This window comes from Drosophila biarmipes, chromosome 2R, assembly GCF_025231255.1.
Source record: "Drosophila biarmipes strain raj3 chromosome 2R, RU_DBia_V1.1, whole genome shotgun sequence".
NCBI classification, from domain to species: Eukaryota; Metazoa; Arthropoda; class Insecta; order Diptera; family Drosophilidae; genus Drosophila; species Drosophila biarmipes.
Window position 1 is genome coordinate 10,144,786 of NC_066615.1, and position 13,542 is coordinate 10,158,327.

General features: G+C 44.5%; 2 protein-coding genes across 2 annotated transcripts in view; both read right to left on the reverse strand.

Moving 5' to 3' along the window:
• Window positions 1–13,542, reverse strand: part of LOC108030079 (protein slit) — a 54,479-nt gene that overhangs the window by 18,242 nt on the left and 22,695 nt on the right. Inside the window, 1 exon segment of the mRNA XM_017102692.3 lies at window positions 3,352–4,301. Within this exon segment, the coding sequence (XP_016958181.2) occupies window positions 3,352–3,674 (323 nt within the window). The 5' untranslated portion in view covers window positions 3,675–4,301.
• LOC108030080 (uncharacterized) lies at window positions 8,832–9,551 on the reverse strand. Its single transcript, XM_017102697.3, has 4 exons — window positions 9,484–9,551; window positions 9,267–9,422; window positions 9,044–9,211; window positions 8,832–8,987 (listed from the first exon to the last, which is right to left on the reverse strand). Exons 1-4 carry the CDS (start codon window positions 9,541–9,543, stop codon window positions 8,832–8,834), a joined length of 540 nt encoding a protein of 179 aa, XP_016958186.1. The 5' UTR covers window positions 9,544–9,551.

Here is a 13,542-nt window from a genome sequence, read left to right on the forward strand (position 1 = left end):
TGTTTATGATGGCTTATCAATTCGAAAACTTTTATTACCATCAACAGTTGGGTAATCTTTAAGTTTCCAAATTTCTATTACGGTCGTTAGTTTCTTTGCACCTCCAACCATTTTTTACAATCGTTAATATCAAAGGTTTTTCTGACTCTGTACCACCAGCCACATTAGATAGTCGATAAAGATTTTCAATATGCCTTGTTTTGCTTTTGTTGGTGTAGAAATAAAAACAAAAGTCTTGCTCGTCGCCGTCTAATTGCCAAACATTTTTCAAACGCTTCTGGCGCTGGCTTTTATGTAATTTGTTTAAATCACTTTTGGTTGGAATGGCAGGGCAGTATGCATAATTTTTGCCGTTTTCCCTGGCTTATAATTAAGCATTTAACTTCATTAGATGCGTGTGGGGCCCGATATAAAAGGCTTTTGTTGGTTTTCGCCCTCCGCTGCCAATTAGATGCCATCTTGGGGCTCGCTCTTCTGTGGTGTGGAACCAGGTGGTGCCCTTCTTCCTTTTCGGAACCAAAAGAGCCGAGCAACCGAAGAACAGAGAGAAACATCAAAAGCAGCTGCCACTGCTACCTCAGCTATAAATTAGTCGTTCTCAGGTGTGAAGGGCCACCGCCTCGTAACCCCAAGCCCTCCTCCTACCCTCCAACCAACCTACCAAGAACCGAGACCCAAGACCCCCTTTTCCACAAATTAGATATGCAAAAATGCTGTCGTGTCAATTGAATCAACTGTGTGGGTGACTGGCAGCCTGTCAGCTTAGAACTTAGAACTCTTCTATTCCGGCTCTTCTCTTCGGGGTCTTTCTCCGCCCGGGGGCTTTGTAATTAAATGGCAATGACATGAGCGGGGCATTCGCTCGGAAAGGGGGCTGGGCGGCGGGGAACACAATTTGCCAGAGCCCCAGTTTGCATTTGGCATTGTTTTTTGTTCGGGCTCCTCCATGTATCCCCATCTCCCGTTCGGTGCACATTGACAGGCCCAATAGTTGTGGGCATGTTCAATATTTGATGTATGCTCGGGTGCCGGGTTAGAAGGTTCGGCACCAGGGTGCCTCAAGGCTAGGCTTAGTGCTCGGAAACCATTTAATCCATGAAACCATTTTATTTGCACATAACCTATACAAATCGAATTTGCTAGACTTGAACTAGGATCAAGAGGAATTAGGGTAACCTAGGCCCTGGCAAAATATCAAAGTCTCTGATGCCTACAGTCTGTCTTTTTTATCCAGACACTTTAACGAGACTTATGATCAATAGTTTTTAGAATTATTAAGCTAGGAACATAACTCTTGAATGAGTTTCTTTTTCAAATAAAACTCTCAAACGTGCTGAAGAAATTTGAGCTATGTAATTCACTTAAACTCATACGTGCCATAGACAATGCGACTTAGAGCGACTCGTCTGTATTCAATTTCAATGAAACAAAAGTATTTTTCACCTTTAGAGTCTCCCCCGATGGCTTTGGGAATTAATGCCCCCGCTTTCATATATAATCTGTTGAAATCATAATTCCCCCAAGAGCCTTTCCGTCACATCCTCACCTGGCTGGCTGTTGGTATACTTTGTTTCTCGCTCTTTTCCCGCCCCGGCTAAGCTCTACTTAAGACTCTTGACACATTCTCCGGCGCACTCTGACACCCGGAATAGGGATCTCGTCTCTCCCAATGGAATGTCACTCAAAGTATGGGACATATATACTAGGTCCCAGGGCCCTGAGGCACCCTGTGAACGGTATACACTATACTATATCGTGCCCCGTTCGGTTCTCTATTTTAAAATGCAAATATGTCGTGCATGTTGATATGTTTTCTGTTTCTGTTGGCTCACACTCTGCTCGATTCTGTTGCTTTTGCTGTTGCTGTTTCTGTGTTTTATATTACTCTCTGTTTTCAGCATTAAAACGAATAAATGCGAAAAATAAAAGAGTGCAAACAACAGCAGCAGCAGCAGCAGCCAAATGTGTCCCTGAGCCAGCCGAGTTGCAACGAGCCGAGTTGGCCGACTGCTTATAACTGGGCTATAATGCCATAACGTTAATGCTGCCACTGCCGCCGCCGCTGATATCTGTTATTAATTTATGTAGAAAAACTGCAGCCACGACAGCAGGCTTTTGAGGCCGCTGAGGTTGGAGTTGAGAGGTGGAGCAGGAGGAGCAGGGGGAGCAGGCGGAGGAGGTGGCCGTCGGCCAGAGGAGGTGGTATTTTGCATACACTTGCTAATTGCCGGCGCGTTAATTTATGTGGCGACTGTGAGCGATGGACAGAGACGGAGATGCAGATGGAAATGGAAGTGGAAGTGGGCATGGAATCGGAGTCGGAATGGCCGCAGTCGCAGCCACATTGGCTTAATGCATTCAGCCCCATGCAACATGCAACAATTATTGCGGCCTGGCCACTGATGCGCTTATGCGGCTCCTTCGGCGACAATTAATAAACTTAATGGCGATTTAATGTAAGCAGCTCGCAAAGGAACAGCTCACTTTTTGCCGCCACTCCAAGTTGGCTTGGGGCCTGGTTGGTCCTGGTCCTGGTTCTGGTTCTGGAACCTCCAGGCCCTGGGGACCCCCTTTTCCTTATCGCTATCGACACGACGACATAGTCACGGCTTTATTTATTTCCCCACACCAAAGGTCCAGCAATCCAACAGCCCGGCAATCCAACATTCAACTACCCTGAACTGCTGTTGTTTGCCTATGCTGATTTTTAAATAAATACATATCGGGAATCGGAACAATCCCGGCCAGCGGAGGGCGTGTGCGCCCGGGTCCGGCTTTATTATTTTAATAGAGTGTGCTCAATGTTTGAACAATTGGCAACGGACAACGGGCAAATGGCGCAGGAAAGGGCATTCCATAATTGGAATTTGTCATGCAGTCGCTGTCCAGGGAGCAGGAGATGAAGGAAGTATCCGAATGGAGATCCTAACTAAACGAATCGAAATGGCTAGGTATCGATATGCCATTATGGTGCTATTGGCGAGGGCCTTAGCGGAAGTCTTTGTTGTCCCATGGGGGAAGTGTCTTTTTGTTGGTTCTGCTCAGATTGTTTGCATAATGGAATTTCAATATAATTGTGAATTTAATATTGATTTATGTCTGCATTTGAGTCGGGGAGTGGTAATTGAATAGCAAAGCTGAATAAAGTGAATATAGCATTCACAATTGAAACTCAAAGTGGTTTTTAAGTAGCAATCAATAAGGGGTTTTTATGGAGCCAGTAACCTTGATTTCTAACTGAGTAATAAAGTTATAACCTGAAGTATTTCCAGTAATCTATCAATGATATAACCCCCAAGCCCTTTAAAGGGTACTTCCATTTCGCTTCAATTTGTCTTGATTTATACTCACAGTCGCTCCACGTCCGCTGAGATTTTCCTGGGCACAGCGGTGAGTCCTCGGTGCGAGCAGTCCACATTTAATCCCGTGCAGGAGCAGACCCTTGGGCAGCGGGCCTCCGTGATGACGCCCACTCCGCCGCCGGGTATGTGGATGCCCACTGACCCCAGGCCGCCGCTGGACACCGCTGAGCTGCCGAATCCGCCGGAGTACGGTTCCGCGTGGACGAGCGCATCATGGCGCAGGAGCAGCAGGATTGAGGGTATCAGTAGCCAGAGCTGCAGGCGCAGCCGGAAGGGTGGTGGCATCGACGTCGTCCTGGACGGCGTGGCCATTGTGGCACATTTATGAAGCAGCGGCAACGTGCCTAATTGAAAGTGTCCCCCGAATGCCAATCCACTTTGTCAACAGCAATCACCACTGGACAAATATTTAAGGGGGCTATGGGGCAGGGGAAGGGAAAAAGGATTGATGATGCGTTCGCCGGCACTTTCACTCCACTGGGTTTCACTGTTAATCCTTTTGCTTGGGGGCGATGGAATGGGTAGGTTGATTGTCCGCCTTTTCTACAATATTCCTACGGCGGTACGGCGGTATGTTCTTTTGCAGCCGTCGCGAACGCGCTTCTTCACCGGACTGAGCGGCCGGCAGATGATGTTGGGTATCGTCGAGCGGTCGAAAAAGTATCGAGTAGCGAGTACCTACGGCGAGTTACTCTCTTTTTCAACTCCCCACCGAAGTCGTAGGTAGAATCCGGCGCTGTAGGCAGACCTTAGGTAGCAGCAGGAAATGCACTTTTCCTTTCCTTTGTTTCGGGTATCTCTCGCAAATGCTATCTGGTATCTTTCGGATACTGCACTTGGCTGTCAGCAGCTAGGGCGGACCGAGAGCGGCAGCAACTTCATCATCATCAGCATCGCCGGCAGCAGCTCGAAGGCATCGCAGCGACCTGCTGGGCACATCTGCAACGAGAGATTGGGAAACGTGTCGGGAAAATCATGAAAAATTATCTATAAATTCGGCAAGGCATCACTATCGGCAAAGGCAACGGCAACGGCAAAGGCAGGAAATTGCCATTGACTGAGCGTTTAAATATAGTTTCTATGCGCTTTGCGGTGTATATTTATTTTACTTAAAACTACTTATATGTATGAAGGAGAAGTTGAGTGGCAGAAGTTCGAGGTACTGTCGTCTACAGCACCATGATATATTGCCTGGTCACAAATTAGCTCCTCTCTTTTTTTATTCTTGTATTTTTTTGGAGGAAAAACCATCCCCTGAAACACCTGTCGGAGTGAGCGGTAGCAACGACCACTAATCACCTCCAGAAAACTACAATTATCAGTTGTTTGGATGGCATATGGTGTGTTTTTCTTAGGGGGAAATTCCCTATCAACAAGTAAACACGGGAGTATCGAAAAAGAGTTTTCTTTTGAGTAAACATTTCGTTTTTGAATGATTACAATGCGAGGTGCTTAAATTCATGTAGAACTCTTTTCAGTCCTTGAAAAATATTTGTCAGTTACAAGTTTATTCAATAATTTTCCCAACTAAAAACAAGAACTTATGACTTCTTGAAACTAGTCTAGTTTAATGGGTCCATAACTCATATTTAAGATCACTTTGGCCTGCTTCTTTGCCCAGGGCAATGTTGACTTAGTTCCATTTAAAATTACTATATTGCCCTAACCTACCAGAACTGAGAAACTGTGCTATCTGGAAGCTCATCTGTTAATTACTCGCATCTGTAATCTCTGGGCTTCCGCCTTTCGATTCCTCTGGGGAACTCACAAATCATATTTAAGAGCACTCTGGCCCAATTAAATCTCTGGTTGCTTCTAATGACCCTCGGCTGCTGTCCCGTTCGGATTCTTCTGCCCTCTCAAGTGCCAGTCTTCATTTGCATTCCCCAGGCTAACTGCTCAGATTCAGATTCGATCTATATTTGGCCCTGTACGAGAAATGTGGTCTGCCCTCTCTTTCGCGAGCCTACGTGCCATCTCTTTCGCCGCTGCTGGTCTGTCATGTTGTGTACTTAATTTGCAAATTGACATGTTTAAGGCTCTCCATGCCGCTCGCTCGTTGCCTCTGATATTAATTGTTTAAATTAACATTTGGATAAATGACAGCCGCGATTGATTCCCCGATTCCCCGGCTGCCAAGGGGAATTTTCGGTTATTGGATAACTGGAGTAATCAGCGCTGGGCTGTCAAAAATCGCTTTCCCTCCGCTATATACACATATATCTATAAATCTTCCTCTGTTTCACTTAACTGGCAATCAACTTAAACTCAATTGAATGTCAAACGTAATTTGAGAAAGCTTTCCATACAAACGGAATGCATATTATACACACATGAGAGTGTACGCAGAAGAGAACCTATCAAGAGCAGGCATGGGGGCCTTTAATCAAAAATTTATCATATAGCCAGCAGAACCCCTGCTCCCATCTCCTCCGCTGGAGCTCTGAAACTCTGGAGGAAATATTTTTTGAACGGCAGCAAAGGCATGCCTTTCACATCACGGAAATTGCGGGGGAGTGTGTGTGCTTGTGAATATTGTACATATATGCTCAAAAGATGTAATCACTGCATTGTCACCCGGCCGGAGGATTTGCTCCTCCATCCTGCAGCTCATCCTGCTCATCGCCCGGCTATGCCTTGCCCCTGCCTTGAGGGAATCTCTGCCTCATAGTCGGCTCATATGAAACATAAATCAGTGAAATTCTATACATGCCACTGATTGTCTACTCTTTTGCTCGACTACTCCTCCTGCGGCCCCAATCCCCAGTCCCCAGTCCCCAGACCCTTTGGCCCCCACAACCCAACAAATTCCGAAGCAAATTCAATGCATGCCAATAACTCGTTCTTCTTGTGCCCAAGATGTGGCAGCCTAAGAATCCGGGGAGTGGACGGAGGCTCAGAAGTAAGAAGCCGGCTTTCCGAGGCCCAACTAAAACTGGAAATTGCCCGTGGACGAGGTTGGTCTAGAGTGCCAACGAATTAAGCTAAGCCAGGAAAACAGCAATAATTTGATACCAAGAAGAATCCAAAGCACTCAATATCAATTTGGTGGAGAGTTATAACCAGAAAGTGATTTGTGTTTGCAAATTAAATGGGCAAATGGAAAACAGGCCAGTTTCCAATTTGAATTTGTGGTATAATGCACATTAGCAGAAATTCTAAACTAATATCTAACCGGAAATGTTTCGAATATTTGACAATCAATGCTGGCCAAATATTGCAACCAGTTTATAATTTCAGCCACATTTTCTCGTTAAATAAATAATTTAGATTTCGGCGCAAATACTTATTTGGAGGTAATTAAAATATGTGATGAACCAAATTAAATTTTCCTTTTGGCCCAATTTTGTGATTTGATAATCATTCCATTTATGCACCATTATCAGCAGAAATGATTATTTTAATGCAAATGATTATTTTAACATGGTTTTCCAATGGGCACTTGGCATATTAAATGAAATCGATGTCGTTCGCATGAGTCCCAACCCAAAAGACAACACCCACCCACCGCACATGGTACCACAAATTCTAACGATTTTTCCTCCCAATCTGCATCCCCATCTCCACACTTTTCACTCTTTTTACTGCCATTTGGTCTGACATTTAAGAGATAAGACTGAGACTTTTGCCAGGGAACTATTCAAATAGAGCCAGGCAGGGCAAATAAACCCGAGACACATGGATAGAATGTCATTTGCTCCTCAGCAATCTCAGACTGGACTAAGAGAGTCGTCTGCAGATTAATGACGCGACCTCGCACCAACTGAAACAATAGATTTATGGTAGATGGAGGAGGCGCCCAGCAGCTCAATCCGCCGAGAGCCGCCCGGAGGCTCTTGTGGATTTTCCAATAAATTACGCTTAAGTATGCACTTAATTCAAATAATGCCACTGGGGAGCCGGGGAGCCGGGGAGCCGGGGAGCCGGGGAGCTGGGCAGATGGAGGGGTTGCCCTCAAGTGATTTGTTTTTTTGTGGCTTACACGAGTGGAGTGGCGAGTTAGTCCCTCTTGGGGAGGTGGACTCTGTTTGTCCATTGCCTATGACATGTGTCAAAATCTCTTGCTCCGCCGGGGTACTCCTCCTCCCATCTCGGGTACAGAGAGATAAGCCATATCAAAGTTCTCCCGCTCCGCCCACCGAGGGATTAAGCTGGAGTCAGCGTGGCCCAAAGTCAAACATGTCGAGCTGCAGATGGAGTAAATGTCGGGGGTCTTAATCAATGGGAACAGAAAAAAAATCACAATAAATACGGGGAAACTGTTGACAAAGCAGAAACGGCAAAACAAAGTGCAAACAATCAATATATCAGATGGAGCTGGAGATGAGGAGCCAGACAACTATTCGGAATTGGTGCCCACTCCCTAAAACAGGTTCACCCAAAAACATGGACAGCTTTGTGGGCCAGCCAATGCCTATGCCCAGACATGAGACCCTCAATTAGAGCTCAAGTATCCAGCGATTATGGATCTATAAAATGCTGAAAACAGAAATAAAACAGAGACGGACTGTCAAAGGGACCCATAATTATACTACACAGAGGTTCTAAACGATAATTATCGTTGGGAAAGAAAAAACAAAAACAGATATCAATTACGGCTGGGAGCACAGGAAAGATCTGTCAAATGTAAATGATAATTTCAAGCGTAGATAATCGAGATTGTATCTTTGATATGGCACTGGTGGACTGGCGATGTAATCGGCAATTTACAGCACATCAAAATATTTTCCCAATTTCCTTCTCAGCGATTCTCCACGATGATGATCTTTCCTCTCCTCCTCCTTCGTGCTTCGGCATTTCCGCAGCTTCTTTATTTCCCACCCCCTCCCCAAGAATGTCAGGCAGAAGAACATGTCGGAAAGAAAGAGTTCCGAGGTCCAGTGCTCAATGCCCAATGAATTGTATTACAATGAAAAGTCGTAGCCAAGAGAAATAATAATAAAATCAGAGGAAAAAGCAGTCAAAGCACAGTTCCAAAGGGACTCTGCTCGGCAGTTGTCCAAGCCGGAAGTGTCGCATACTTTTACGGATACACCGACTTAATTATGCGCATAAAATGTAAGAACAACAAAAACAGCATCCCTGTCAAGGGGAAAATGGAAGGGGCAGCGGGCCAATGTCGGGCTTGAAATGACAAAACACAAACATTAATTGCTCCACATTCACATTCACATCCACGTCGACGTCCGCATTCTGAAGCGGGGGCGGCGGAGGAAAATCAGATGGATGGAGTGGATCCAAGGGGACGGAACGGAGGCGTACATATGCTCAGGGGACTGACTGTCGTTTTCCCCCAGGAGTTGAGTGGAAAAGAAAGCGAGCAGGGTAGCGAAAGGTGCACCGCGAGAAACCCAAGAAAGAAAAGTTTTCTTTAAAAACCAACTCATATTCCCGGTTACTTTATTCATTTCAGATTTGAAAAGAGTTCTATGCTTTTTATCAACTAGTTATACAGTAGCTATATAACAATCAAGTTAGGGCAAAATATATTTTAAAAACTGCTCGGCTGCTGCCGTAAACCATCCAGTTGAAATTTAACATGTATTCCCCCTCCGGGAAAGGTAGAATATTGGTCACGCGATGATTCACAGACTCTGCAGTTAGTTTATCCAGCACAATGTCATGCTAGGAAAATATAATTTATCAAATTATCCCATCTCATTTCACAATTGTCTACTTACGTTGTAGGGACATGAGTGATTTAGGTTTGAAAATCCTTTAAATGAGTCGTAAAAGAAACTAGCAACAGGATTGGACTTCTGATTCTTTAAAAATAAACAGCAATCCACGGTTATATTGTAGAGAAAGGGCTTGTATCCATTGAGTCGTTGGTAAAGTGCGCCGTTGACCTAAGCTACAATTTTAGAGATTTGCGAGAACAAAAGAACTTATCCTGCCGCATACCTTGGCATTGGTGACGGGCAGTTTAAACAATTTCGCTCTAAGCGATATGTATTTGTAAGTCCGGTTGACAGATTTCATATGGCAATATTCGAAAGTGCAAAACTCCTTATCCACTGCCTCGCACTTTATATTCTTGAACTCGACCAGAGAAGACGCCTAAAATATAAGTTTATCTTTGACAAGACGTTTTTAGCTTACTTAAAGCAGATCTACTTACTCCACTGACCAGTTGTAGGGCCAGCAAGAAATGGAGCAGTAGCTTGAGCTTCGGACCCATCGTATAGCATTGGTGATCAAGCAAAAACTAATTTTCAATTGCGACTTGTGTTGAATAATTTCAATGTCCACCGATTTCATTGGTTTTCAAAAATAAAAAATCAATTAAAATGTCATCAAAAGCAAAAAATGCCGTCAGTCTAATATATTTTATTTAAATTGATCAGTAGTTTAAATATCATTTAAATCGATCACTTTAAATTACCATCTCCGTCGATTGATCAAAGAGAATATGGCAAAAAAATATTTCTCAGAACTCTTATCAAACTTGACCTTCCAGTTGAGATCATTCGTCAGTTCTATTTTCAGAGAATTTACCTATGAAATAGGAAGTTCCACAGCAACCCCTTTGATTAATCTGAATAAAAACTGGGCACAATTCCGGCTTCTGGCACACCCAGTCTCCCCTCGAATTTTCTTTGTCAAGAGGGCGTAAGCTCTGTTCACCCATTTTCTGTGAGTGTAATCAGAGCGACTCCATTCAGAGAAGCGGCTTATAATTTATTAATCTATGCATAGAGCCCAACAAATACTCGTACTCGACTCGCAACTCCCCTGGCCTGTCCCTCAACTTTCCCCACTTTCGAGTGCTGGAAGGTGTCGGCAGAGAGGCGGCAGCTCTTCGTCAGACAGTCCGTCGCTATCCGTCGCCGTAGAGCCTGAAAATACGGACCACTACATGTCACTTTAATCTCTTAGAAGTGTCACTTTTGCAGCTCTCCAAGTGTGGCTGCCGTTGATGTTGCTGCTGCTGCTGCTCTGATTGGGTTTGGGTTCGGGTTCGGGTTTTGTTTGGCTGCTTTCAGGGTCCACGAAGGGGTTCGGGGGCGTTGTAAACAATGTGCTGTTATAGTTGAATTTGAATTTTCATTTTGATAAGCGACAAAAAGGCATAATCACACATCAAATTGCATGCCCGGCGAGAGGGGAGGGCTCGGGATCTGGAGGTGATTGGGAGGGCTATTCAAGGCGAACCTTATGGTAATGAAGTGTAGCAGCTGTTTTTGAGTTGAATTTGAATAAGGCGATTGCAGGGGGAGGAAGGGGATGCTCGTAGCCTCTGATTTACATTTGATACAGATACAGATACGGATGCAGAGACCCAGACCCGACTACTTGAACAATCAGATTCAATTTGTGCCACGCATTCGTTTTCGTTTTCTTGATCTGCCCCCAACAAGTGATGATGACGATCAAGTGTACAACCCAGCCAGTCCCCATCAGCAGATTATGCTCTATTTGATTTAGGCTTGGATTTTATTATTATTTTTTTCTTTTTTTTGGTGGCTTTATTATTACAATGGCGCCTCGAGTGCCGAAACGCAATCTTCATTTATCTCGTATTTATCTTTATCTCGACTGTGTGGGCTCATCATCGAAATGGACAAATACAAAGCTCGGGCATTATTTAGTTTGTCGCCCGGTGTCTCCGGTTTCAACTTGTTTTCGAGGTTACCACAATAAACAGCCCCACCTGCGGCACTCGCATACACACATCATTTCCATGTAAAAAAGTTATAAAATGTTTCACAAATCCATAAAAACCGAAAGGGAGAATGTGAGGCGTGTGCGCGCCAGCTAGGTCCACCCAGCCCGATCCCCTGCCCAATCCCATTCCATCCCATCCGAATCCCAGGTGCAATGCGTGTTGCAGTTGAGCTCTTCTGCGATGTAGTTTTGTTTTCATCTCGGCTTTTGTTTTCCGCATTTCGGGTCAGGTAGACCCGGCCAAACCAGACCGGAGCGGAGCGTCTTCCTCGTTGCCCCTAAAAGCCTTCGCATTGTTCTCCAGCCGGGAGAAGTGAAATATGTTGCTGCGAGCATGCTGCATCACCGGGATTAGGACAGGTAAGGTTGTAAATTTCACCAGCCACGAGAGTTGCCCCTGGAGTCAAAAGGTTGACGAGTGAAAACGTGGAAAGACGGGACTAGGGATATATACTTTTAAATTATAGCCCTAAAGTATGTGCAATCTCGCTGGGAAGGTATACAAATCATCAAGAAAAATTCATAAAGTCTCGAATTAATATCCTAACAAAGCGTCCCTATATCATAACCTAAGAAATAGCCCAATGAAAATCTCGATTACACCAAAAACCATCATACTTCTCCCTCCTTGTGGCAAAAACAACACACTAAAATCATGTTTAACTTTGCAAAAGCAGGGGAGCCCCGCAGTTTATCTGGTAATAACAATAAAAAGCCATCAATGGTTCATATTTTGCCAGGCTCAATAAAAACAACAGCATAAATGAAACATAACCACAAAGTACTGTCATTCCGTCATATGTCTGGCCAATAAAGCGGAAGTTTAGCCCCCACCAACGCCCATGGCAGAACATAAATCACGTTATTTCTTATTAATTCTTAGACGGAGCGTAAAGTAAATATCTTGGAGGACTGGCAGACGCAGCAAAACAAATAAAAATTTGGAGCTCTATTAATCTGGCCGGTCATAACGCATCGAACCACCCTCTTTCATACTCTGGATCGATGCCTGGTGGAGTTTGATATATTTAGAAGGCACTTTTAATGCCCGGCGGCTATTATTTTTTGTTATTCACAAACACAACAGCCCATCGTTGTGGGAACTTACCATAAATGCCGATGGTCTTAACCCCATTTAAATTTATGTTACATTATTATCAAAACTGTGCACATTGGCTGGGCTGCAAGGGATCACGATTGTGCAAAATATACTTTAAATACAGCTCTGTTTATGACAGATTTTTTGAAACGTTTAACTGGTAAATAGCATCTAAAAGAATCATAAATGTAACATGGAACTGTAACTGACTTTTAGGTTCTCAAGAATTTACATCCATCCTCAATTATGTTATAGAGAAAGGATTCAGGGGAAACACTATGGTTAAACTTTTTAATTTCGCTTAATAATTCTGTTAATGAGTCGCTAAAATTAGTTTGGTCTCACAATTCGGTATAGTACCTCTGTTGTAGCCTCTTAAAGTGCTTAAACCTTGTTCCTCGTGTATTTACAAGTTTTAAATACGATTTTTGGAAAACACCCAAGAGCAGGCGACTGCTATTATTAAATGGAAATTTCTTCGGTCCGTCCTGTGTGCTGTGTCCTTCTGCCCATCGAGAGCGCCCACTCCACTCGTTTTCACTCCAACTGACGCACACGCATCGTATCAAATTTCATGGCTGTCGCATGGGTGTGCGTGGCGTGGGTATCTGAGCGAGGGCCTCCTCGTATCCAGGTTCAGTTCGTATCTTCTGCTCTTCACTGGCGGACTGGCGGCGTGTTGATGACAGATTTCGTCCGTCCGTCAGTCGGTCTGTCGTTTCATTTTCGTTTCGTTGAAGTCATTTTTACTCATTTATTGTCACCGTTAGTACGTCAGAGAGAGCGAGCCAGTGTGTGTATATCCTTACAAGTACTCGGGAACCCTGCAGGCGGCCATCCATGGTATTGATTCCACTTCCATGCCCATTCCCACTGCCGCGTCCACATCCATTTCCCTCGGCTCAGCGGGGCACTCAGTCAGTCAATTGACATGACTCAACAACAGGCGAATGTCCCTTCTCTCCCGGTTCCCACCTCCACTTTTGTATACTTATTAAATATTTAAAAGCTTTGGCCTTTGTTCCTCCAACTGCCGACCGGCGCAGGCAAATACTTAATAATTTCATTCCGTTTCAGTCTTCGGCACCGCAGGTTGCCCGCTCTTCATCATCGTCCTCCTGCTCTTTTTGACAAACTGCACGCACAGCGGCGACTTTAAAATTATGGTTTGTTGCATTTTAAATACAAATTATACCTCAAGACTCTGACTCACCGAGCTCAAAGCAGCTCCGTAACTCGGGAGGCAGTGGAACAGGAACAAGTGGGTCAGGTAAGACAATGAATGGTCATTAACCGCCCTGCTTCGAAGGGAGAACCCCGGCAGTTTTGATCCTAGTCCAAGCGAGGGTTGCTCAAGAGTCAGGGATGTTTTCTTATTTCGGCATGGATTGGAATGTTCTTTCTCGTTGTCTT

Bases quoted from the DNA above. Each gene is read 5' to 3' on its own strand.
- LOC108030080 (XM_017102697.3), bottom strand. From the start codon at position 9,543: ATGGGTCCGAAGCTCAAGCTACTGCTCCATTTCTTGCTGGCCCTACAA. The intron at 9,423-9,483 runs GTAAGTAGATCT...CTTATATTTTAG, and splicing joins CCCTACAACTGGTCAGTGGA to GCGTCTTCTCTGGTCGAGTT. The intron at 9,212-9,266 runs GTATGCGGCAGG...ATTGTAGCTTAG, and splicing joins TGCCCGTCACCAATGCCAAG to GTCAACGGCGCACTTTACCA.